The sequence below is a fragment of the Falco cherrug genome, chromosome 2 (assembly GCF_023634085.1).
Source record: "Falco cherrug isolate bFalChe1 chromosome 2, bFalChe1.pri, whole genome shotgun sequence".
Lineage (NCBI taxonomy): Eukaryota > Metazoa > Chordata > Aves > Falconiformes > Falconidae > Falco > Falco cherrug.
Window position 1 is genome coordinate 68,778,405 of NC_073698.1, and position 27,066 is coordinate 68,805,470.

At 38.8% G+C, this 27,066-nt stretch overlaps 1 protein-coding gene across 1 annotated transcript; it reads right to left on the reverse strand.

Annotated features, from left to right (window-relative positions):
• Positions 1-612: 612 nt before the first annotated feature.
• TMEM182 (transmembrane protein 182) lies at positions 613-21,626 on the reverse strand. Its single transcript, XM_055702399.1, has 5 exons — positions 21,232-21,626; positions 20,740-20,839; positions 19,230-19,328; positions 10,363-10,500; positions 613-1,710 (listed from the first exon to the last, which is right to left on the reverse strand). Exons 1-5 carry the CDS (start codon positions 21,370-21,372, stop codon positions 1,487-1,489), a joined length of 702 nt encoding a protein of 233 aa, XP_055558374.1. The 5' UTR covers positions 21,373-21,626; the 3' UTR covers positions 613-1,486.
• Positions 21,627-27,066: the final 5,440 nt, after the last annotated feature.

Consider the following 27,066-nt stretch of genomic DNA (forward strand, 5'->3'; position numbering starts at 1 on the left):
TTCCTTACCCCCAACCCCTCTTGTCTTCCTGTTCTATAATGTATAAAGCTAATCTTGATGATGGAAAAATAAATAAGTAGCAGGGAAGGCTGGAAATCTTCCAATCACAAAAGCTCCCAGAATGGAAGCAACATCCAATCTGGTCCACCACATCTTCTAGGTGGGCATTCCTTTCCTGCCTTTTAGTGATGCTTTCAGTATGCATAACAGCTGTGGAATTAAGCATTATGAACAAGAAGAAACCAACATGCAGTCTTTACTTTTCCTCATCAGTCCCAAACTATTCTGCATTGAGTTACAAAGTGAAAACCAGCACACCCTCAAGATGGATGTAATTTCAACTTGGGCCCAATGCCAGTTTCCCCATTGTTAAAAGTCCACCCCATCTTTTCCATACCATGCATGCAGTCCCATCCTTACCCCATCTTCCAAACATATGTGTACATACACATAGAACCAGCCACTCCTACAATACAGAACCAAATCGATCTCCCCTACTGTCTTAGCTAGGCTCACTGCTTCCCCTGCGATGACTAGTAGGCAAGTTGAATTTTGTCTATAATGCAGATTTTTAATATTTGGGAAAATGAAGGCTACGTAAAAGATAAATTTTCATGTCCTAGATATTGTCTTCATAATAAAGCTTTTTTAATAAAAAAAATCACTTTGCACAACATGGAAAAGGCTTGTTGGAAGAGCCAATTATTCCACTCAAAAATAAAAGGGTTAAAACTTGATTAAAATACTAATGCTATAATTCAGAGTACAACTTTGTCATAACTTCATCTAGTGATTTAACTACGGCATTTTGGCTTATAGAATCATGCAACAAACACGGATTTCAGAACACAGAAGTATACAGCTTTCAAATGCATACAGAAAAGAGAAATGTGTAACAGGAGCAGTTAAGTTTTTACATGTATGGACTAGCACCAGGTCGCTGTTCACGGCAATTGTCTTCTCTCTTGTCCTCTTCCCATGGATGCTGCATGAACAACTGCACTCTATTTTTATAAAGTGCAGACATGTTTGCTTGTATTAAAGCTAAGGCAAGTATTGGAAAACAGAAGAGGTAGATTGAATTACTGAGTTTGAATGTTTTTCTCCTCTACCTTGTACCATTCTCCACAAGCAGAAGCATAAAGTAAATGTTAAAAGACAGATGTATAGAATGTTGATCTGGCCCACTTCACGTTGGGCTTTTGGTTGCAGAAAATTTTTGCCTTCCTCTGTTTGCAAAACAGCAAAAATGTTGCTAATAGTACAATATGGGGAACCATGTGTGTACTTTCTGAAGAATTAAAAACAACTAAAGGTGGTTTGTTCCTGCATTGAGTTTTGTGTCCTATACCCTTAAACAAGAAACACAAGAACTTCCAAAAGTCTGCCTGCACCCTTAGGATTGCCATAATAGTAATAACGTATAAAATTTTGTTCCAGTTTACAATTCTCATGAAGTGCCTGTATTCCCTTCAACAGTGTATGACTAGTCTGAGTGTAAATAAATGGCACGTCCTACCAACAAGAACAGCATTCCTGCTAATAAAGCAAAAAATACTCCTACAGGAGCCAGCATAAAAGACCAGCCATAACGTACATAAACAGCAAAGTCTGGGCAATCCATTTTTTTCACGTTTGTGTAGTTTTCCAGATCAGCCATCGCCTGGACCCAGATGACATACATCACGACTACCAGCGAAAACAAAACACCTGGAAAAGAAACACTACGTTTTAACAACAGAGTGTGAGACAAATGCTGGGTGCATTTATTGTAAAACCTAGAAACACATCAATGCTTGAGGCTCTGTCTGCAAGGCACAGACAGCCACCACTGGATATTTTTTGCTTTTGGCTTGCTCTAACAAGCATTATCTCCATCTTGCTTCTGATTTGCACTGAAAGGCATACTCCCACGACAAAGAATCTATCTGGGTTTGGTAGGTAGATTGAATAACAGGTGTGTTTAGGACAAAATTCAGACAGGTATTTACTGTTTTGAATTCAGGGTCAAGGGAGATGGAAGGAGGAGGAACAGGATGGGACAAGATGACCTAGAAAAAGATACCTACTTTCACTTCCCAAACGTTGGCATTGTTTCTGTCACAGACTTTTGGATAAGGTATGAAAAGAAATCTTTCTATCATCTTCACCTCCCTACACTTGCTTCTTTTTTCTGATGAAAAGGGCTTTGTTTGGAACATGCTACCTTCAGACTATTCTACTAAAATATTTTGCTGACAAATTCAGATGTATTGTATTTAATTCAAAATCCTTCACATTAGAAAATCAATTCCTGGTATAGGAACAAAACCCAACAAAAATGAAATACTAGCTATGAAGCAGGCTATTAGTATTAGCCTCAGGTTGGATACAACAGTTTCCTGGAATTAATCCACCACATAACTCACAGCTTTCTCCCAACCACTCCTCTGAAAGGCCTTTGGATTGTTTACACGTGATAGTAATAGGAGCACATGTCTTTACAAACTTTGTTAACCTCTTTGTTACTATATACCAGAAAGAGATATAAGAAGAAAGTGCTTTCCAAAGTATCAGTTGCATTCCTAATATTCCATTTCACTTCAGATGAATGTGGACACTTGAGAAATGCAAGCCTGCAGCACAGATGCTCTAGCAGATCTGCTGGAAAACTGAGGGCACAAGTCTGAATTTTCTGCATGCTCCAGCCTGTACCCACTTGCTCCCTTAGCTCCAGCTGTCACAGCACAGTTACAGCAGCTATTCCAACATTCAAATATTTGAGGGACACCACCCTATGTTTTTATCCCAGGATGTTTAGGTGCCTCATTAAAACCACAAGCCAGTGCATAATCTTGGGAACACTTATTGCCAAAGTTGGGTCTAAAGGCTGCAGAGCCACAGAGCATAAGTCAAAGGTATGTGTGGTCTCTTCCCCATCCTCCTAAATACTTGCAATGCCGCCCTGAACAAATGTGACGCTTCTGGCAAAACCCACAAATGCACTTTGTAAGCACCCATGGACAAGTATTTGATTCCAGAACCACTTGTCCTGGTAAGCTTCCATGGTTACCTTTGCCCATCCCCACCCTGGGATGCTGCCTCATCACCTCCCTTCCCTGCTCTTCCTACCCACTTATCAGGGAGCAACTCTTGTCATCACTCCCTCATTTGCTTCAGACAAGATCAGACAGGTTAGCTGCAACAGTTTAAATTAGTGATCTGGTGACATTCATGTTGGTGTTTTATGGTCAAAATGTAATAGCTTTACATTCTGGACATCCTAAACATCTGACAGGTGAGAGCTCACAACTTAATGTTTGCGAACACTGGCTTTTGAAGGCCACCAAAGAATGAGCTCAAGTAGTTGACCAGAGGCATAATCAAAATGTGACTGAAAATCCCAAAGGATGTGCAATTTTTATGGGGCTGAAAGAAAACAGGAAAACTAAATAAAGGAGGCAGACACATTTTCTGTCTATGAAATATACTTTCAGGATTACATTTTTTACTAGGGCTCAAATTCCTAACAAAGTTTGAAAAAAACCCCAACATTCAACTCTAAAAGGCACAAATTCAATTTTGAAAGTATTTTACCTAAGTAAAACTCAGTCTTGATGGAATTTAGTACTGCGCTTATATTAAACATAAAACAGTGAAACAATCAGAGAGAAGGATCACCTTATGGCCAGACATAAAGAAGAAGAAATTAAATCAAAGACTCTCCAAATATAAGTCAAGAGAGGATTCCTATAAAAGGATCTAATGATAGTAGATAATGTAGGCAACATAGGAAAATTAGAACCAAACAGAGCTAGTAACTTTTGATGTAAAAAGATTCAGGACCAAGTTCATAAATGGAGTTAGTACAGATATGGAGTTTGTTCACAGTTTCAAAACCTCAACCAAAAATGAAATTATAGCCCAAAGATTTGGAAAGATACATTGATAATATGGCAAAGTCCACATGAACATTGGAATTTCCCCCTTCAGAGGGCTGTGCCTATGCATTTTCAAATGTCTGTAGTCTTCTATTTATTCTCTACATCAGAGCAAACTTAGTCAAAAACAAGAGTAATTGCAAAAAGCAGTGAGGCATATTCCTTTACTATAGCAGCAGGTACATATAACCAGGCCTTGCACATCTGGAATGACCTCTGGCACCCTGGGCAGATACAAAGCCAAGTATCCCGGTTAGTTAGAAGCATCTGCCGTTAAAACAAGACTTTGTCAGAGGTGCTTTAATCTAAAAATGGGCACCCCTTGCTCTTCCAGCAGTCAGAAGCAACACCTTCCAGATGGTTAAACTAAAGCCGGCGCCATGTAGGTATAAAATGGTAAGCCAGCGCTGCCAGTGGTAAAACAACTTCAGGGAAGCTAAAATCCATCGGGTGATTTCACAGCAAGCTGTTAATACCTGTGTGTGGCAAATTGTTGGGTATGGAAATTTGCTGAAGAAATGTATGTCAAGCAGAGATAAATGTCCTTCTTTAAAAGAGAAGAAAATGAAAGGCAGAATATGTAAACCCTCTTAGATAATTAAGGCACTAAAGGAGTATTTAAGGGTTCTCACTATCTGCTAAAGGAGGCTAATTAGTAGGTATATTGCTTAGTGTGTTCAAGAAACGTCTTGAACAGTAGAATCAGACTAAGTAAAAACTGCCCATGTCCTGTTGCCTCCAAGAGCATTTCATGCATTAGTGCTCCTTTTGTCTAATTTTCACAGAGGTATGATTTTATGGGAGTTAAGAACTTATACAGGAGTTTACTGAATATTTATTCTGGGAAATCTGTTCCCGCAGTTTTGCACTTACTATCAATTGTGAATGTCATGAACTCTCCTAGCCAAACTCCTAGGCAGAACTACTGAGATTGAAATATTTTTAGGAACAATGTGTGCTGTGATGTATTTCTACATTTTCGGCATTTAGACCTTTTGCATAGTGCTTGGGTGTTCATTTGCCCTTGCCTTTTAGTGAATTTAAAATAAACCAGCAGTTGTAAGAAGCAGGAATGATGGGCAAAATTATTCCTAGAACATGAAATATGTCTGAGAGAGATTAAGAAAAATAAATGCTTCCCTCCTTTTTCTTTCTTTTTTTCAATGCTGCTTTTTTTTTTTTTTTTTTTTTTTTTTAAGAACACACATGTTTAATACACAGCTCTGTGCAGTGTGATAAGACACAGGCTTCTCTGAGGTCAGTCTTTTCTGTCTTTTGCATTTATTCTTTGGAATTTCTTTCAAACAAATACTTGTGCATATTGCAGAGGAGAAAGAATACAGAACCTTTAGAAATGTCTATGAATTCAAGAAGCAGTATGCTGGCCTTTAGTACTCATTCTTCCCACGTAGACATGCTTTTCACTTGTCAATGGTGAATGGCTGTTTATGGCACGAATCTTTCACTATGCAGACACGAAGACAACAGGTGCTGGAAAGAATGATGGGAGCTTTTTACTTGTGCCTAGAAGTTTAGAACTTTTTATCTCACTTGAGGAAAACTTGTATATGTGTGTATGTATTTTTTTCGAATTGTATTTTTCGGTCCTGTCCTTATTACAGATTCTACCACCTACTTTGGCCTTTTGTGACCTTTATTTAAAAAGTAAGGTTGACATTCCACTCTGAAGTACACGCAAAGGATCCCACTTAAGGAGTTATGACAGTTGGCATATACCTCTGAAGACAGATTTTTGTCCTCATCCAGGAGCTAGAATTAAAATACTGGGGTTTTTTCACTCTTTTGGCAGGAAGGAGAAGTCATATTTGAACTTTTATTTTGCTTCTTCACAAGGGTGTGCTTCTGTAACGCTCTGTGCACATCCTGAGGGCTTGCTTGTTTCACATCAGTACAAGAGGGCAGTTTTCACCACCACCCAGGCAGGAACAGGCCCAGGGTAATTATGGACTTTACCAAGGGCTGCTCTAAGTGATTATTTTAGGGCAGCTTTCCCTTCTTTTCCCACGATCTTTGAAGCAACTATAGGGCTTCTTACAGTTTGCACTGCTGTAGCTGCTCATGGTCCATCCCCTGATATTCTAGACATGGAGGCAGGGCTGCAAAGACAGTGCTCATGTCACTGCCTGTGGCATCATTGAACTGATATGCACTTTTTCCCCACAGGTGTTAGCATCTGCAGTTTCACCTGCAGCCTGAGGTAGTTAATGTGGTTATAAAGCTTAACAGGGAAAGCTGCTAGTCAATGAGCTGCCCCCAATACTAACAATTGTGTGTTCCCCTCCATTTGTGGTAGTTCAGCTGCACCACTCAATAAGTGGGCAGCCTTTTTTCTTAAAGATCAGGATGAAGAAAAGGCAAGTGTGTGACCCTGCCACAGATCAGACAGCAAAATTGCTCTGTGGGTAAGATTGCTACTATTCTGGCCTCCAGATATGTGACACTGTGGAGAGGCTTCTGAGGTTCCTTTTGTCCTTTTGCCCTTGGAGACCCTTTGCAGTTCATACATATGGGCACTAATGATGCTGGCGGAGAGGTCTTGAGTCAGTAATTAAAGGGCTCTGAGGGTGAGAGGTAAGAGCATGGAATGCAGGTGATGATGGTCTGTACATATAATATAAACTGTACAAAAGTTGGTACACACTGCATCAGCTCCTAGCTTTGTAGCTAGCATCACAAGCAGGGCTTTGGCTTCTGTGACGACGGGACCCTCTCTGAGATACGAAGACTCCTGGGGAGGGGTGAGATCCACCAGACAAGATGGGGAAAGAACAGCAAGCTCTGTAACCTTGTGGGAAAAGATGCAAGCAAGGACCATTGGCAGATGGACAGCAAAGCCTCCAGATAAGCAGGAGGAATGGAGAGCATCTGCATGGGACAGCTCAATGAGGAAGGCTCATACACTTCCACTCAGAAAGCTGCACAACTGAAAGCCCATCCCAAAGGCATGTACATAAATTAACTCAGTGTTGGAATAACACAGGAGGAATTCAAGTTTTGCAGTCACTGGATGATGGATGGTGCCACTGCAGCTGCGGGCATGGTGAGACAGCTTGCTTGATTGGAATGCATTTCTGGATGAATACAGACTAAGAACATACAGTTAAGATGGGGTGGGATGACTGCAGTCTGCACAACGAAATATCTTGAATGGATGGAGATCTTCTAAGTAACATGAGTTTAGGGATTAAAAGCGACAAGGTGGACAAAAAGGGTGTAGTCATGGTGGGCATCTGCTACAGGCCACCCAATCAAGAAGAGGAAGTGGACTGGAAAAACAGTTATGATTTCTGGTTCTCATAAGGGACTCAGCCACCCCAATACCTTCTAGAAGGGCAACACTGCAGAGAGCAAGCAATCTAGGAGATAGGTAGCTGGACTGCAACAAGGATAACTTTTTGAAACAGATGTGGGACAGACCAACTAATGGAAGTGCTTTGCTGGACCAGCTACTCACAAATAAGAAAAAACTGGTCAGGAATATGATAGATGGTGTTAGCTGTGGTTGTAACAGCCATGAAATGGCTGAGTTTAGTATACTAGGAGGAATATGGCAGGTGAGTAGAAAATAAAGTCCCAGAACTTCAGGACCTCAGCCTGCAGGATCCCAAGGGAGGCTGCCCTGAAGGACAAAGGCAGCCTTGAAGGGCAAAGGGGGGCAGAAGAACTGGTTGTTCCTCACAGGCAACTTTTTAAGGCACAAGAATGGTCGCTCTCAGTGTGCAAGAGTTCAAGCAGGTCTGACAGAAATGAAAGTTAACTTCATACAGGGCTGCACTAGCAAGAAAACAGTCATCAAGTTTGAAAATAATATTTCCTTTTACTCAGCACTTGTGACGTTGTATCTGGAAATCTGTGTCCAGTTTGAGGCCCCCTGGTGGAAGAGAGATAAACTGATAAACTGAGGTGATGACCATCAAGACGATTAGGGGATGGAGGACAAGGATAGGCCAAGCGAGCTGGGGAGTTTTAATCTAAAGAAGTAGTCTTCTTCTTTCTACACGGAGTTATAGAGAAGATAGGGACACTCTTCAGAGACCTGCACACTGAAAGGATGAGACACAATGATCACAAGCTGCAGCAAGGATTATTTCAGGTGGATATAAGGAAAATATATATAAAAAAACATTTTTCACAATTAAGTTGGTCAAACTGGGACAAGTGCCCAAAGATGCTGTGGAACATCCACTACTGGAGATTTAAAAAACTTGACTAGATAAGGCTCTGAGCCGCCTGATCCAGCTTTGAAGACAGGCCTGCTCTGAATGAGAAGTCAGACTAGATGGCTACAAGAGGTCCTTTCCAACCTAAATTTACTCTGTGTCACTCAGGATCTCTGTTTAGGCTCCTTTCCTAGGTCCCTCCAAAAGGCAAGTCTATCCCACCAGCATGATTTTAATTCATGATATAATTAAACCCTCACCTACAGGAGTACTTGTGAGAAGAGCTGAGAGCAACTCATTTTTTGTTTTAATGTTTTTGTGGATCTAAAGTGTTGGATAGGATAATGATATTTAGGGTAAGTATCTTCCCCAACCAGACCTGTCCTACTGGTGGGACTGGGAATAGGTGCAGAACAGTTTGGTCAGGAACTGTGTCCCCCTACCCAAGTCAAAATGTCTTGTGCAAACTGAATGGCTCTAGGGTCCTATATTCTGCTGTCACCACAACCTTTTGGCAAATCATAGCAGGATTTTGCTAAATATCTTTGCTTTTCAGCAACAATGTTAACAGCTAAAGTAACACAGCTCTTCTCTGAAGGCCTGATTAAGAACAGTCCTGAAGTCGAAAGGTACTACAGATATGTATAGTAAAAATTCAGAATTTCCCTTGAAGAACAGCTGCTCTATAGGGACAAAGGTTACGAGGGGCAAAGAGACAAGCCCAAGCTCACACACTGGGATAATAAAGCCCACTTCACACACCCCCAAAAATAGTGACTCTAGATTCCCTCAGTAAAAGAAAGAGAGGTGTAGGGTTCCCCCATAGGTGCATTCAGCTGATCCAATTAGGCCCTTCTTTCAGGATGAAATGAATTCCCAGCTGAGGGAGCTTCTTACATACCTACTAGTTTTACTGCCAATGAATGTTATGGCCTCTTGCAGGCCTCCTAGGGAAGCCATGGAAGACTAGCATAGACTTGGGGATCTAAGTTTCCCCTGCTTAAATGAAGGTAGATGAATTGACTCAGAGTAGAGAACACACATGTCGCTTGGCACCTCTGCCCATTGGGTCCTGATGTCTTTCAAGTGCCCTTTACCTCTCTAACAGCCTCTGCTACTTTCTAGTGACAGATGAGGGTTTTACAGATTACAAATGCAGAAAGGACTCACATGGGCTCTTACCCTGCCAATTAGTAACAAAAAGCATTGAAGTATCTTAGGATTTCTGTCAGACTATGAATATTATTTTATGTCGTTTAAAAGTGTGGAGGAGCAATTCTCAAGGGATCAAATGCAAGTATGTAGGAGTTTTTTTCAGCAAAAATATTATAAAATACTTCCAGCACTTCACTGAAGGTCCTTGAAAAGGGAATAATGATCACTAGCTGCATAGAAATTGCTGTGAGGTGAAGTGGGTAAGCAAGGTCAGCAGGTCAGCAACAGAAGCAGAAAGAGAGCCCAGGCCTTTTGGTCCTGACACGAGCGGCCCTACACTGTAACACAACAGTGCTCTCACAGCACTGCCTCTCACCAGGCTTTACAGAAAGAAGAGTGATTGAGCACATTCTATCTTGTACATCTATCACACACCATCATTTACATCCCATACAACTGTATCTTGCACACCAGTGTGATATCTCCCCAGACTTTTCAAGGTTAACTGAACAGCATCACAGAGAGCTGCCCATATCAGCTGAATCCTGGAAGGGTGCATCCTCCACAGTACATGTGGGTTACAAGGAAGGAGGGAATTCACTTATTTGTTATCTTTCATTCACAGAGGTTTAGAGCTCCCACTTACTCCAATCACATCCAAAACATTTCTCCTATATTGGTCATGTGAATGTGCTCTGTTTCCCAATTTCTTTAGAGCTCACCATAATCACCTTTTGTGTCACTGATAAAAAAAATCCTTTCCTTAGCTAAAGCTCTTGAGAATCCTGTAAGGCAGCATCTCTAAATATGCATTCTTTTTCCTGCTGAAAAAGTAGATTGAAATTGCAATAGAATTCCATCATTTGTCCTGGATTTTTTTTTTTTGTCTTAATCCAAAAATAGCTTTTAGAATAGTTTCATGGCTAAATAACTGTGGGAAGACTTGTCTTCCAGGCAGGCACTCCACAAGCCAAAGGATAGAAGTGTATGCTTTTTTCTTTCTTTTAACCATGCTTAATACAGTTTACAGTTTTTGGTCAAGGAAAACGGAAGAAATACCTCATCCTTTCTATTCTTTAATTTACTAAAGCAAACAGTATACCCACCAGCAATGATGAAAAAGCCTCCTCCTGCTTTGTACAGAATGTGGCTGGCAAAGGGAGCTGCACAGATGATGAAGAAACTCGCCATCACAACAGTGAGCACTCCCAAGAGCATGAGAACTGTCCAGAAGCCTCGGTAAACTGGAGCAAGTGAAGAAGGGAAAAAGAATACAACACTTTTTAGAACTTGAACAAGTGACACATTTGGCTAACAAAGATTTTTCTTTTCTCCCTCTCTTTTCACTTGCCTTATTAACGAATGAAACATTTACTCTATTGTACATATACATTATATATCATGTGGTCCAAATTAGGTTTGAATGCCATTCCCTACCTAATGAACATGGAAAATAGGTTGTAAGTTACCACAAATGAAATCTGTCTGCTCAGTGTTTAGCAGTGATTAGTAAGATAGCAACTTGACCCAATTTATGCTCTTTAGAAAATGGTACACCAAAGCTGTAGCAATGATTCTTTGGGATAAATGATTGGATTGACAGGATACAATTGTTTTACCAAAATTGTCTGGGAAAAGCAGAGAGCTGCAATATCTTGACATTCTCAGTGCTCAGACCATATCAGCAATAGCAGTCTGTAAGTTCTCTACAATTTACAGCTGGATAATTGTCCTTATATATAGTCCCATTCAATAGACAGAAATCTAAAGAAGGAGGGGGGAGAAACTCAAAAAATGTAAACTGGTTTCTGAAAAACAGTTAAGTATTTTAAACCAGTCTATTCCTGCTCTAAAGCTCTTTGTATTTTATTAAATTTAAAATGTGATGTTTCAGAAGCCCCTGTTAGACAGTGCCAAGCAGTGCTGAATTAATGGATGCAGCTGGTGATAAATGAGCCGAGAGTTTTGTGACATACTCTGGCCAAAAGAGTCTTTCTAACAATTATTTTTTTAGCTGGTTAATTGCACATCCATTTAACAAAGTCATCATTTTACAAATGCTACAAGAGTGACATAAATTTTTCCCATGAATTTAAAAATTGGTACATTAACACAACCCATTAGTAAAATTATGAGTTGCAAAGATCTCCATCATCACATCTGAAAATCTTGAAGCACTGACAATTCAGTCAGTGAAAAACATTTCCACCCAACTGAGGGAAAGCATATAAGCCAGCTGGCAAGTCAGGAAAAGTGAGTCACAAAAGAAACTGCCACTTATCATTTGACAGCACCTACTTACTGTTATAGCAAAACACAACCAAGCAACTATTATACCGGTTCGTATCCTGAAAGTTTCAAATTCATACAGCTTGTTAGAGCCAGCTATTCTGGAATAATTTGGGTTTGCTCTTATCTGAAATCTGAAGGTGTGCTAGACATTATCAGCTAATCATTATCATTCCCACTAATATGTTCCAAAAATCTACAGTTTTTAACTTGACCATCTTAACTCATGTTAAAGTATACACCATCTTACTTCTATCAGCCTTGTAAGTGTGTTAGCTACATCACATTCACCACATCACATTAGCCACACTTGCTAAATAACATCCTTTATAATCCAGGCAAACATTCAGAGACAATTTTCCGCCACACTGATCAGCAGATTTAGGCACAGGAAGGATGAATGTGCCTGAAAGTAGCTGGCAGAAGGGTTAAAATTGTGTTTTGGTTCATATCCAATACAAGTCTTCTTTCCACATAAACAACAACAACAACAAAAACAACAAAAAAGGAAAGAGTAGGTAAGAAATAAGGCTGTGGCTCAGCAAAGCAGTTACGTAGGTGTTCTGCTTTAAGTACTCTACCTCTTACAGGATTTAGGCACCTGTTTAAAGTTAAACACATAGTTAAATGATTCACTTAATGCAAATGGACAGTGAACGGAGACCTAGAAAGGTAAATCTCTCAAGTCCTTCAGTGTTGGGTTTCTGAAGCAATTTCATATTATTTTACTCATGGGGCTACTTTGCTAGGCTTCATTGCAGTCCCCAAGTCCATGGGACATTACTTCCTCATTTAAAACCTAATACCTCTAAATCAGTCTATAACCACCCAACTCTTTTACATAGATGGCCCAAGGTACTTCAAAGTCATGCTACATAATAGGACACATTGGCCAAAATGGACCTTGAAAAAGCTTGCTTCGATACCATTATGGTAAGTCACCTAAGTTGTACAGCACTGTTTCTATTTTCTGAATGGATGAGGACACAAGATTCTCCAGCATTACAAAATCAGTATCCAGTTTCATTATCTGCTCTTCATACAGGAAGCTTTGAAGTCTGCTTTTAGTGAAATTTTACCAGAAAAGCTTGATTTGTTCAAATATTCCTGAAAACGGAAAACAAAAGGAGTACAAATGTAACCGATGAACATTTTTTTTAAACCTCTTTGTAACTAAATAACTGAAAGGATGTTTCTTTGCTCAACAGCATAATTATTTTATGCGTTATATGTGAAATATTGATTTGACCTAACTATCACCTGAAATAAGCTTCCATTGTATTTTTCTAGAAATAACTATTTACCCTACAGAATCATGGATAAATACTGATGATTCTAATACTTGTTTATCCAGCTAACTCCATCATTAAACAACAATTAGAAAACAGAGTATAGTTGACAGAGGAAAAGTCTGCAATGCTCCCAAATCTGTGATTTTTCCAAGAAAAGGACTATGCCCTCTAATCTGCAAGACAGCAAGTAATTTGGATCATTTGTGGCACAGGCCTGAGGAACCATCCTAAGAGAATTTAGACTTTTTTCTTTATTAAGGGAGTTAAAAAGCAACCATTTTTCTGCAAAGAAGGCTTCACTTATTTCATACTTAGATCATTTTTGCTCAGACCACTTTTCTGATTTTCTCTGCCTAGATGGGCAAGATCAGTTCCTACGGGGCTAATCTTTCAAAATTACAATGCAGCCCTATTGCTGTCATTTAGCTTAGCTGGCATCTGTAGATGAACACAAAAGAGCTGGTTGAAATTAAACCTTCCTAAGAGTGAACTTACTCTTCAAGTCAAAGACTTTTCCGCTCTGAGGTGAACCATGACAGACAAAATGCAACAGAGGATGCTGCTTTGAATTATGTTTCTTTATATCCCACGAAAAGGGCTGCCGTTGTGATCCAAGCAGCCTGTTTCAAGAAATAATGTGTACCTATACAAGTGTTAACAGAAGTTTGCACCATTTCAAGTCCCACTGAGGCAGTTCATAACACAGCCCATGTTCTGGTCCAGATGACAAGGAGTACTTGCCTCTGTAAGGTACTTCACAGATATGTTTGAGTTAGCTACCTCAAATACACGCATTATTCCAAGTATTCCCTACAACAGATGAAATAAAGTACAAGCACTACCGCAGAGTCCAAGGTAAACCTATCTGCAACAATAATCTTGGATACCATTGCTCTTGTGTTGCAAGGTGCTAAACAGAAGGTTCTGTAACTTGCCTTGGTAAGCTGCCCCTTTGTTGGGTACAACATTTGCCTTGGCAGTGACAGGCAAGCCTAAATATAAAATACTATTTAAACTACAACAGGAGTACAGACAGTACACTTGTCTTTGAGCTCTGCACCGTTCGGCCTGTATACTATGGGAATATTATAGCTGCAGTATATTCCTCCAAAACCGCATGACCTGTAGTTTTCCCTTGCTACTTGCTTTTCTCTCTAAAGATCCTAATTCGGATCCCTCTGGAAACTTCTGCACCATTTGAAAACTAGAAGAAGTATCTGGTTTTGAGTAAGGGACCAAATTTTGGAGAAATGGTTGAAAATTATCAAAAGCCCCCTTTTTTAGTGTACTAGACCCCAGCATTGATTATAAATTGAAGCACAAAATCATGTTTTAAGATGCTACTGATGCATGATGTGAAAGAGAAGCAGAGATACATTTCACAAAGTTACACAGCTGCGTCACCTACAAGACACACTTGTTTAGTAGCCATGCACACCTCTGAAGCTCCATAACGGGTTATTAAGGAACAGGTTAGCTGACAACACAATGTGACACCCATCTACTGTCAGAGATATTAACATCAACCTCATGAAACCATACCACATGTATTATTGACCTTGCTGGCTTCAAGTGTTTTAAAATCTCAGCCATCGGCCCATACACTTTCTATGGCCTATCAAAAAAACAAAAAAACCCAGCCACTTAATAAGGAATTTAATATAAATACATATTATAAGCATTACAAAGCTGAAATACTTTTTGAAGCATGTGTGAGTACAGTGCTGCATAAACATTACTAAGGATAGGCAAAATGACTTGGAAAAGTTGCCTTGAATTTTCATCCACAAGCTCACATCCTGAATTAAAGCTTTCCTGTGATTTGACTGTGGATTTTATTTTAGAATATGTCTTTTTTTACCTCTCTATTTAATGTAAGAGATATCAAAATGCTTTTGACAAAAGTATCGCCCCCATAATGCAAAATACAGTGAAAGGTGAAGAACCTGAACTGCTCGAAATCAAGAGTATCTCCTCTGCAGATAAACAATTGTAAATGAGATCACAGATCTCATCAGCAGTGCAGAAGACACACCTGGCAATGCAGTAAACCTTGCAAGACTTTTCTCAGTTTCACTCAGTACCTTTTAGTATCCCTTAGTAGTAATAATCTTTTTTGTTTAATAACCTTAACAGTAAAACAAATACAATATTCACAGTATTAATACAAAGCTTTTTTAAATACTTCTTGCTTTATCACTGCTTGGTGGCTGGGGAGTTCTCCCTTAGTAAATGTACTGTATTACAATCTCTCATGGGCAATTTTGTGACTGTGTTTTGAAACAGTATTTTTTTGTCTTAGAAATAGGCTACTGCTAACATTTCACTGTACAATCTTTATTTTCAGATTTCATTGCTGATATTTTCTGGACTACCCTACATCAATTTCAACCCAGTAACAAACCTGCCAATAAATTTGATCACACCATTTTATATTTAACAGTTGCTGAACCAGTATTTCACTTCAGTCCTATAAACATTGTGTATTCTACATTATATTAGGCACTACTTCAAATGCTGGCAATGTGCCCAGTACTGGACAAAATAAGATACTAATAGTCAGGAAAAAAAGTATTAGCAGCTACAAATCAGAGTATTAAACTAATGTGTCAGTGCAGCCCATTAAACGGCTTCCAATTTAGCTTCAGAAGGCACTGGGGCAATTTACAACAGTTAAGGAACTATTGTTTATGTCCAAATCAAGTTGAAAAAAAACCCTCTCAAAAATAAAATGAATGACTTAACTGAGTGCTAGATTTTGCACTTCTTTTTCTCAAGAATAATCTCACTATAACTAACAGAACTACTGGTACAAGAAAGGATTTGTTCATTTTTCAAAAACAGGCCTAGTATTGTCCTTTAGTAAAAGAGTTTTATAGAAGTGTGATAATCCTTGAATGTCAGTGTTAAGTAATCTAATGACATGATACCATGCATTAATCTAGCTAGCAATGAATTATTATTTAAGTACTATATTATTATGTTTTCAAAATAGCCTGACAGGATAACCAAATTGATTATGATTATACAAATGTATGATTATTTTAGAATGTAGAGGTCATCACTCTGGCACTTTTATTGTATGGGCTAATTTATTTTTTTTTATTCCTAGGTTGTAGTTTGTCGCACATGTTTGTGAATCTTCCTATAAATGAATTTGCTGGCAACACAGTGAGGTGCTGTCTAAGTCTACTTAAGAGCTGCACACTACAACAGCTGTCACTATAAACCACTGTACCATCACAAAAAGTCACTTGAGTCAGGCTTCCCCTGAGGTCGTTTAGATGCCTGTTTCAGGTCAAGATAAATGACATGGCCTACAAATTTCTTTAAGTGCATTAACCATAAATGATGGTTAGCACAGCTGTGGACCACACCTTACACTGCAGGTAGATGAAGACCTCTATACTCTGCCAAGATATTTAACAAAACCAGTGAACGAACAAAATCATTACAACTGTGGTTAAATGATACAGCAAGTTGCAATTTCAAAGCAGTGCTGTCTAAACCTTTGAAACTGATCATGCATCTGACAGAGAAGATGAAAAGATATCTGAGGCATTAAAACATGCATTCAAATCTCCAATGTAAGCATCACTGTAGACTGTTCTGTCTTTCCATCTAAGGCTATAATTCTGGACACCAAGAGCTCACGGGTTTGTACAGCAGGATGAACCAAGCTTTTGGCCTAAAGCTTTCTAAGGTATATTATAACACTGAACTTCAAGGTCCTCAGTGTTTTGAATCTTTTAGGAAAAACCACACAAACATCATAAAACCAACATACAAAAAGATGTAAACAAGCTAAGAGGGAATTGATTGAGCTTCTTTTGAATTCTGGCCCAGAAAAGCTCTGAACCAAATTCCTACTGATACTAAAGCGAAAGGAGTTATGTCAACAGAGAACTTGGTCCAGACACTGCACTCAAAAAATCATCACAGATTTTATGTTCTTCAGGAAACTTATCTTTGCCCGAGCCCTTCTTAATTGGATGGTAACATGGCACTCCACCAACAAACCAAACTTGCATTTCCACTAGGGGCTGCAGTTAAATGCAAATTCCTCTGACAAGGTCCCAAAGGTCTCTTAATCCCAACAGTCTGTAAAAGAAGTCACCTGTCTTTGCTTGCTCAGAAACTAACAGTTCTGTAAACAGAAAGTCAGAAATTTTAGAAAAATGTGTTGTACATACATGTTTGATTTTTCTAATTAAGTTTAAAGGGTTTTATTTAACTGCTTTTTTTTCTACAAAAAGCAAAATAAGTATTTTTCAGATGACAGAATATTTCTTCTTATCCATTCCTAATTAAAATAGAACTTGAGGGACTCACTAACACCACAGTGATACATCTGTGTGGGAGATTTTTTTTTATCCCCCAAAGGTGAATATGGCTATGAGCCATGAAAATGGTACTGTTGTATCAAGAAACAGAAGCAGAACCAAAAAAAGGGACAATAACCTCAATCTTTTGGTAGTGCCCTTTTGTTCTGTGCTTAGCTGATGCAAGGTATGAGATGCAGCCAACTGGATATACAAATAGTTGATTAAATCTTCTTCGTGAAATCAAACTGAGGGGTTTTGCCCCTGGCTTTTACAGAGAAGCATTTCCTCCATTGTGAATCAAGAAGAGGATAACCTTCTAGCATTTCTTAATTTAGCAACTGCAGTTGCAGCAAGGTTTTAAAAACTCATTTGCGGAGTATCATTGGCAGGACTGTCAAACTAGAATAAAGAAGAAACAAATTTTGAACTAACAGAAGAGATGATGACATAACCTTCTTCATAAAAAGTTGTGAAAGATTCTTGAACAAGCATACTTGCTCCAGTAAATAACTCAGCTTGGATGCTGAAAATGAACTGGAGGCATTAAAAAAAACCCTCTTCAGTTTTAATGAGTTCAAAAGCAATCCAACTGTATCTATTTATACAGCAGGAATGGCTCTGAATATACTCTACTTGGGACAGCATCTATAGTACAGTTCTGTCTATTTTTAATCTCCTAATATGAAATATAGATAGGAAAATTATATTTGAGCATTGGTTCTTTTGGCAAACATTAACTAAAATTAATTAAACTTTTGATGATATTCCTTCTCCTTTCCTTATTCTTTGTTTGTCCACTTCTGTGTAATCATGCAGTACAATTTGAGGATCCTTTATGAATGTATGAGTGAATGGTGGAATACAAACTCTGTCTAGATTATTAGGAATTGATGACTCTGTCAGTTTCAAATGGAAAGATAAACTGTTCTAGATGCACTGTGAAGTTACAGATTAGATCTCTGAATGAGGTCTGAATTCTTCCTAGACAAACAGTTCATAATTTCTAAAGATTAATAGGAGCATTATCAGTCCAACTTATTTTCTTTTTCATGTCTGCTGCATAAAAATTGGATTCTGAAGACACTTCAAAGTTAGCAAAGGCACAATTATAGTTTCAGGACATGAAGAGATCACTTAAGTCACCGAGCCAGTTTGCTCAGAGACATGCTGCATCCACACATCACAGGTTATTTTAAAAGTCATAGGAAATAGGTATCAGAAGTGATTTATTTCAAATACGTCTGTATAAAGCCCTTGATCTGATGAAATGTGACAAATATTTTTAAGTAGTTTTTAAGAGTTGTACAAATAGGGCTTTCCAGGGATTATTCAAACATAAAGTTTTCAATTACTGCATAACTTCCATCTATATATGTACCTCTGTTGTAGAACTAGAGTTTCTCAGTTTTAGTATCTCTGTTTAACAGTATTCTAAACTATTATAGAGAATATATATACTCTCTAAAAAAGTTTAGTTCAAAAACCAAAACTGCCCATTGCTACAGTGTTAGACTACATTATTCATGTACAGCACACACTGTTAAGAGTGGTTTCAGTGCCTCAGCTCCCTATAATGTCAGTGGCGAGAAACTGGCACATGCAGCAGTCGGTGCAGTATATCTGAGTTAGTTGAATAAACTTAGACAGTATCAAGGCCCCTCTCCTCCTTCTTCATAACATAAAAATGCAATATATTTCCACATGTGGCTATTTATTTAACAGAAAAACATTTTTACTGGAATACATGAGAAGGAGTACTTGTTTAATGCATTCAGCCCAAGGAAGATACTTTTTATGTCAGAGAAAAAAGGACTAAAAAGGAAATGTCTCTTTTTTTAGGAATTACTTCCACTTTGCCATCATGCTTAAAGCTGAGCATTCATTTAAGTGCTTTGCTAAACAGTGGTTTAAATATGCATGTTGTAAAATTATGAGAAGTACGAAAAACCAAAACTCTATTAATTAAACTGTGGGGAGCGATAAGGCTGTTTTATACTGAAGCATCCAAACTGTTTTCCTGAAACTAGGCATTGTATCCATGCATTTTTCAGCCAAAAAAATACTTACTGATTGCAGAGTCATAGGAAGTTGAGTTGTGTTCATCTCGGATAAGAGGAAATGGTGACAGGTAAGCATGTGTACAATTCTTAGAAGGTGACTGGTTAGCTAAAAGTGAAAGAAAGCTAAAGATTACTATTTTACTGCCTTAACAATAAAGTACTTTAAGCCTTTTCTTCAAATGGGCAAACTGAGTTTCATAGGTCGAGATTCCAGGTTCTTTCCCAGGTAATAGCTAGCAGTGGATTTGGTTTGGTAAGAGATACCAGCCTGGTTATCCAGCCAGCAGTATTCCTTAAAGGGCAACACAGATTTGTACTATAGGAACAGTAAAGCAGCCTTGCCAAAGGCACACAGCAATTTATATGCAATGCATACATACGGTTTTTATAGGCATATGTACCTTTCTCTTGTGAGGGTTAATTATGTCCCTCTCATTATTGCATATCCCACCAAAAAAACCAACAAAAACACCAAAAAAAAACCCACAACAACCAAACAACCACCAAAAAAAAACACCCTAGGAAATTACTTTTTCTCTGTGAAAGAACAATGAAAAATATCAAGCATCTTCAGAAAGTTTACAGTCCCCAAAAATATGAGTTTAGTCTATGGAATCAATATGCCCAGAGAAGGGTAATTTCACCCTTTATATTAAATGCATCTAAAACATCACCTTCTCCCTTGTGAAAGATAAAGGCTGACTATAGCTTAAACCACATTTAAATTTCAGATTTCTGACCACAGAATTCTCCAGATAAATAACAAGGAGAAATTAACTACAGTGAATATTACATTTGCCACCTAAGACCAAGCAATATATTCAGTAAAATATGGGTTATTGAAGTCAAATTCGTATGATGGCACCTGCTTTTCACAAGGATTGTGGAAATCTTGCAATAAGGAGAGGGAGCTCTGTACCTCAGAGGTATGGTCAAAGACAGGAAAAGAAGTTTTGCTTGACCTCTTCTTCATGGGAGATTTTGGTTGTAAAATACTATCTGATCTTCCAGAATCCTGGCATGTAGTAAAAGAAAGCAAAGGGTCATCTTTGAATTTAGTAGAGGAATTTTTCTGGAAATGATGTGTCCTACACCACTTTCACAGTGGAATCGCCCATGCCCTCCTTAACCCACTTGTAGAACTAGATGGAGAAACTCTCCAAGCAAAAAGTCATGGACCATCCTAACCACTAAGCTCCTTTTCCCTATGTATCAGAAATAAACAGTCTGTTTAACTGTAAGTGGCAGGAGACTGTCCTGATAAGAATGGACTCAGGTTAACAGGGCAGCCTTAACACTCACAGCATAAGCTGAAAGTTAAACATGTGGTATGTAAACATACTTTTCCCAGGCTTTCCTTTAGTATAGATTACAAAAATGTTTGTCAAGAATTTATTTTAGGGTAGCTGAAGAACCAAAGAAGCCATATGAAACCTGGTGATTCACAAGACAGGAAAAAAGAGCCCAACAATTTTGAGAACAAACTACTGTAGGTGTAAAAGGGAAAAGTTACTTACTGTACCAGAAATTCCACATACTGGCATTATTTTCTCCTACATCTCCACTAAACCAGCACCTCCAAAAGAAACCTTCATGATGGAAAGTGGCCTTCTCTCCCTATGGGAGGGGAAAAAAAATTAAAAGGAAGACATTATCATACAATTCTTAAATGGCTGAAGAAATCAAATTCAATTGAAATTAAATGTTGAAGTAGAAACCACCACCATCATAATGAAACAGCCTGTCTGAATATAGGCTAGCTATAGCATATCCAAACAGTTATACTTCCTTTGAAAGAATGTCATGTTGCAAAAGTAGTATCACAAAAGACAAATTCATTTTAGAGTTGATTAAAACTGGTTACAAGAGGTTTTAAAGAAGGCTTGTAAGCCTCCAGGTCAAAATGAGCATATTCCAACGTTCATACAGAAGTAAATTCTTGCAAAATAAACAATTCCAAGAAATCTACATATATAATTCTCATTATAAATAAAAATGTCCATACTAACCCCAGCATCTTCAGGTACTTTTGAACACCTTCCCACTTCTGTAGCAAGAAGCCAATAATCAGTTCCAAATGCCACCAAAAAAAGCAAAACCCCCAAAGCTGCAAAGAAACCTCCAAAAAAAATCCCCACACTCAGTTTCATTATCAAAGTTTTCTTAAAAAAAAACACTTAGTTTCTTAAGAAGAAACACTAAAATAAATCAAATTACTGGGAAAGTGACTAAAAAGCTGTTTGGAGAATACAGTGCATAGCTGAAGAAGTTTCTCTTCACTTGACTTTCTGCCTGTGCCCTTCTTCTCAATGCCCTGCGAGTCGATTCGTGTCTCCTAATTAGTGTTCCATGTGTCTGAGTCAAGCCTGACAGATGAAAAAGGCCTTCTATTTTAGGACACTGATGGCAGAGCTTCATTCTGTTTCTGTTTGGGCAAGGCCAGTCAGAAATAGCTGACCTTCCCCTAACTAATCAGGGATTGACTTGAAATATTATTGCAGCTGGTGCATCAACACCAGTGGAGATAGAGATGGGAGTTGCAATGGCTCTGTCCATCCACGTGAACTGCGTTACAGAGCACACAGAAGCAGCAAGGACTTCCAAAGTTCAGGCTTGGTGGTGAATGTTTCCTTGGCTGCTAGTAGAGAAGGAAACACACGCAACACTTGCAAGTTACTATAAGTCACATTACTAAATGAAAGCTGAGATTTTTTTATGGAACTTTAAAACATGGTAGCCAATTGCAAAATTGCAAAAAAATGCAAAGCCATTGTGGAGATGCCCTTGAAAAATCCTAACCTTTATTATAAATATAGTTAGTTTTTTAAATTTACATCTTACCCTTAAAGTAATAGTTTTAACAACACTAAGTGTTTAACTGCTTTATTTATTCACATGCACCTTATTTGCATATATCACAAACACATGCAATTAATAATTCTCCCCAGCACCTAATGAAAAAGACTTCAGTCTTTTTAGAAAAAAGATTATACTTTCCCATACATGTGCTTTGGGCATTTTGGAAGGTGATGAGGTAATATATTTAAATTCCAGGACTTACTGCACAAGAAAAAAGCTTTTTCAACAACTTCTTTTCATGTCAAACAGGCCTTCCCAAACATCTCTAGTGGATTACAGGGCATGCCTCTGTAGAGATTTGTTGAGTTTATACTATGCACCAGATCCTGCAGTCCTTACCCAATGAAACTTCATCAGCATTATCTGCCACCAGAGTAGAAAACATGCTAACTGTCTTCCCATGCTGGGAAGTGCTGGGATCAAGAGAAGGATGAAGTCAGTTTATTCCAGAAAACGTTTATCACAAAATTTTACTGCAACAGACTAAGGTCTCCAGAGGGACTCCTATTTCCAATATCCCAGTGTCCGTTTGGATAGTGCACCAGTGTGCCCAAGGAAAGCAAGGAAAAGACTGTTTCTACCACCTCTCCTCATCTCCAGACAGATGAACCAGATGTGTCCTCAGTGGTTTAATAATGCTACATTATCTGTCAAACACCATATTCACATTTCTTACAAGTCATATTTTATTCAAACCTCATACTATACTAACTTTACAGGCAAGCACATCTGATTTTTTGTGGCCTTTTTGCACTGCATAGTTTCAGTGTAAGCAAAACAGTAAATGAATTTTCAGTTAGACTCTTTCTGCTATATTTGCTTTCCCTTATAGTCACTGATGCAGTTCACTATGCTATAGCAGAAAGTGATGTTTGGAAACAGAATTATGTATGAGTACTGCAAAAGGGGACAAACCTGAAGCTGGTGAATCCCAACCATGAAAATAATACAAACACTTTTCACACTCATGCTTTACTCTATAATTCTCAAAGCTCTTTTCAGAGATGGTTATGCAATGCTATTCATACCTGTAGCTAAGGGAAGTGTAGCACACAATGGCGAAATTATTTTCTCAACATTATATCAGAAGTAAAAAGAGAACTCCAGCCACCTGACTCAGCCACTGAAGCACAAATAATAAAAGAAATAAAATGGCTGGTTTCAGTCTTATTGCACCTACCCAGCTTCAGGTCAGAAATACATCAGTGACTCTGTGAACCCATTTCTGCATGACAGTAACCTACCTTCATGAGTAGCTTCACTGAAATCAGTTTGCATTAAAAGTTTCACTGAATTCGAATGACAGCTGAATCACTGCCTGTGCAGTACAAGCATTTATTTTTAATATAGTGTACACGCATTCTGGTCTCAGTTTAGCATGTTCATCCTGAGAGGATCTAATTTAATTATTCTTTCATATTTATGGCACATTCTCCAGCAATTCTATCTTCCAAATAGTCCAACATCTCGAGTATTATGCCAGGCTATGTCAGGAAAGAATCAAAAACCATGTTAAGACTTGTTATGTCAGCTTAAAAATTCATGTTATCAATTACTTGAATACTTATAGAAAGTCTCAGGGTACTTTTTCTTCAACTAAATTAAAAATCTGAAGGCTCCTCAATAGAATAGAGAAAGTTTCAAGGCAGGGAAAATGAGAACAAGCTTATAAAGCCAAAGCAATCATTGTTCTGAATCTTTTATAAAATAATTTCCCAACTCCTTCCAAAACTCCTAAATTTCTACAGAAAGCCCAGCATTTTAAACCAAAGTGACTTAGCCAAATTTATCCCTACTACAATGACAACGAAGTAACTAGATCAGTTTTAATATAGAACCAGTTTGGCCAATTAAGCCCAACATTCATTCATTTTGTTGATCCATAGTGTGAAGATTGAAGGCCCCCATATAATGGATGGATTCCAATTTCATTTCACAAGGCTGGCAAAAGTTTGATGATCTTATTTCTGTTATTAGTTCCAGATAGGGCCAAACTAACTCCTAAATCTGCATACTCTATTTATGTATCTAAATAGTTCCAGCTTCAATATAGTATCTCAGCCCCTTCTTGGATTTAAAAATAGAAAAGAAGAAAAATACAAACCAAAACAATAGCAGGCTGTTTCTTTCTTCCTTTTCCATCTGAAGGAAAAAAAAAGCTTGATTAGTTTATGGGAGGTGGAGGTTGTTTATTTGCTTGTTTACGTTTGTGTGTGATTGAGTAAATGTCGTGTGTGTATGTTTGGAATTGGCAGGCAGCTCCTTATCTGTGCTGGCAGATATGTCCATGATCTAAAAACAGCATTTTAGAACTGGCTGCATGTCTCACTATACACCAACACCAAGAAATAATTTCAGCAGCTGCCTCAGAGCATAGTCCTTCTGAGACCTCAATGCCCATTTACTGCCGAAGAGAAACATTCTGAGCAGCGATGGTTTATCTCGCCCGCTCACTTAGATCCTCATCCTGTTCATCTTCCCCAGCTGGGAATGTTATCCACTGCACCCACATAATCAATTGTCAGCAGCATGCTGGGCAGACATACAGAGTATAGTACACCTTGTCCGTTAAATCTTTGGCTGGGATTCATCTTACCCAACACTAGACAGCTGCAGGGTAGCCGTCTCCAATTAAGCTGGTCACCTCAGGTTTCCTTTACAGTCATAGCGGCACTTCTACAGCACAGTCCATCTGACCTATTTTTGGATGACTGCTTCAACGTGCATGAATCATGCCATAAAAGTGCAATTTATTTCTTCCTTTCTTTCTTTCTTTTTTTTTTTTTTTTCACTGACTAAAAATGGGCCTGGAATAACTAGTTTGAGATAGATTAATCTTAATACTACAGTGAATCAGGCCACAAATCACAGAATCACAGAATGGCTGAAGTTGGATGGGATCTCTGGAAGTCACCTTGTCCAACCCCATGCTCAAGCAGGACCACCTACAGCTGGTTGCCCAGGATCATGTCCAGGAAGCTTTTTAATATCTCCAAGGCTGGAGACTCCATAACCTGGGCAACTCATGCCAGTGCTGTCACCCTCACAGTAAAAAAGTGTTTCCTGATGTTCAGAGGGAACCTCCTGTGTTTCAGGTTGTGCCCACTGCCCCTGGTGCTGTCCTTGGGGTACCACTGGAAAGAGCCTGGCTCTATTGTCTTTATACCCTCCCTTCAGGTATTTATACGCATTCAAGAGATCCTCCTGAGCTCTCTCTTATCCAGACTGAACAGTCCCAGCTCTCTCAGCTTTCCCTCACAGTACAGATGCTCTAGCCCCTTCATCATCTTAGTGGCCCTTCACTGGACTCTCTTCTGTATGTTCATGCCTCTTTTGTACTGGAGAGCCCAGAACTGGACCCAACACTCCCAAGTGTGGCCTCACCAGTGCCGAGCAGAGAGGAACGATCACCTACCTCGCCTTGCTGGTAATGCTTTGCCTAATGCAGACCAAGACACCATTCACCTTCTTTGCAGCAAGGGCACATTGTTGGCTCGTGTAAAACCCGAGTAGAGACTGTAGAAAGTGTAAGTCCTCTACACATGGATGAAATCAAGCCATAATGAACACAGGTATCATGAAGTCATTCATTCCACATGAGCTATACTAAGCTTATGAAGAGATAATTATGGTAACTACCCTCCTTCTGACCTAAGGACAGAAGCAGCCCATATCCCAGCAACAGCTTCAACAGGAACTCTAATAAATCAATAAGACCAATCCTCTTTATGAGGCATTATATCTACACATTTTTAGGTATCCAGGATCCATTGTTATGCATTTGCAGGAATATGTGATAGAGTTGCAGCCACGCAGATGAACAAAGCTGCAGGTTGTGTATCTCATTTGGACCCTGCCTCATACCCTCTCTGTGCTCAGGACTCTGACAGTCTACAAAGCATCACAGATGTATTCAGCCACAGAAAGGAAGAGAAAACTTTAGTATGACTGTGCGTGGGTCACTCTGTTTCATATATCCCATTCTGCATTATATCTTACATTAAATCTACACTGGATAAAATAGGTAAAAATATGGGAAGGCATGATATTGAGCCATAACACTGATACAAAGTGTGGTGAATCCACGCCTCTGCAAGTTGGGCAAGAAAACTAGAACCATCAGAGGTACAACAAGGTGCACCTGAATTCCTTACACCCTTGGTGAGTGCTCTGAACTTTTCTTACAATTATAGGAAAGCCAGGCCAACACCATTAATGTTCCTTGCAGTGCTTTAAAGGAATGACGTGCAATTTTCACAGAAATAAGTTGCCTAATTTTAGGATGTGTTCCATGCAGTTTCCCATGGAAGCAGTTACACACCTACAACCCAGAAACAGTCAGAATTGTACTTTTCTTCACCATTCTTATTGCTGTCTTACATGGGTCCTTCCACAGCAGGAGGCTATTATGAATCTCACTCTGGGGCAGGAACTCCTTCCATCTACTGCACAAGACACTTTTTGGTACACATTTTTAGATTTTATTCAGGAATCCTGCGGAACTCGCCTCCAGCCCTTTCTGCGCACACGCTTCCAGCTTCTACAGAGCTCCTGATGTTAAAAAAAAATAAATTAAAAAAATCATAGGCACTCTGTGTGTGCGTGCGTGTCTATGAAATAAGGGTACTGTGGTATGACAGGAAATTAACTGGAGTCAACAGCAGTCATCCAGGCCATCCTCTGCTCCATAGCAGGAGCAATAGTATCTAAACCATTCCTGGCATATTTATTTTATCTGTTAAACATTAACTGGAACTTAAACACAGGTGGAATTAAACCTGGAAAGCTACACGCCTTAGTTATGGTGCCATGGAAAACTCCAGAAATGGAAAACTAGGCCCAATGTCTGAAATAATTCCTTCCTTTAACAAGATTTTTCAAAATGCTTTCTAAGCCTCTGTCGTGCACATGAGCACTTATAGTTTTGAGGGTGGAGTCAATTAAAAGGTTCCTTTCCACATTCCTTAAATCTGCAGATTTTTTCA

What these genes read in the sequence shown, in the direction of transcription:
- TMEM182 (XM_055702399.1), bottom strand. Translation starts at nt 21,372, where the DNA reads ATGAAACTGAGTGTGGGGATTTTTTTTGGAGGTTTCTTTGCAGCTTTG. An exon ending in AAGTACCTGAAGATGCTGGG is followed by an intron (nt 20,840 to 21,231) that starts GTTAGTATGGAC and finishes CCCCTCCCATAG; the next exon opens with GGAGAGAAGGCCACTTTCCA. An exon ending in TATGTGGAATTTCTGGTACA is followed by an intron (nt 19,329 to 20,739) that starts GTAAGTAACTTT and finishes TTTCACTTTTAG; the next exon opens with CTAACCAGTCACCTTCTAAG.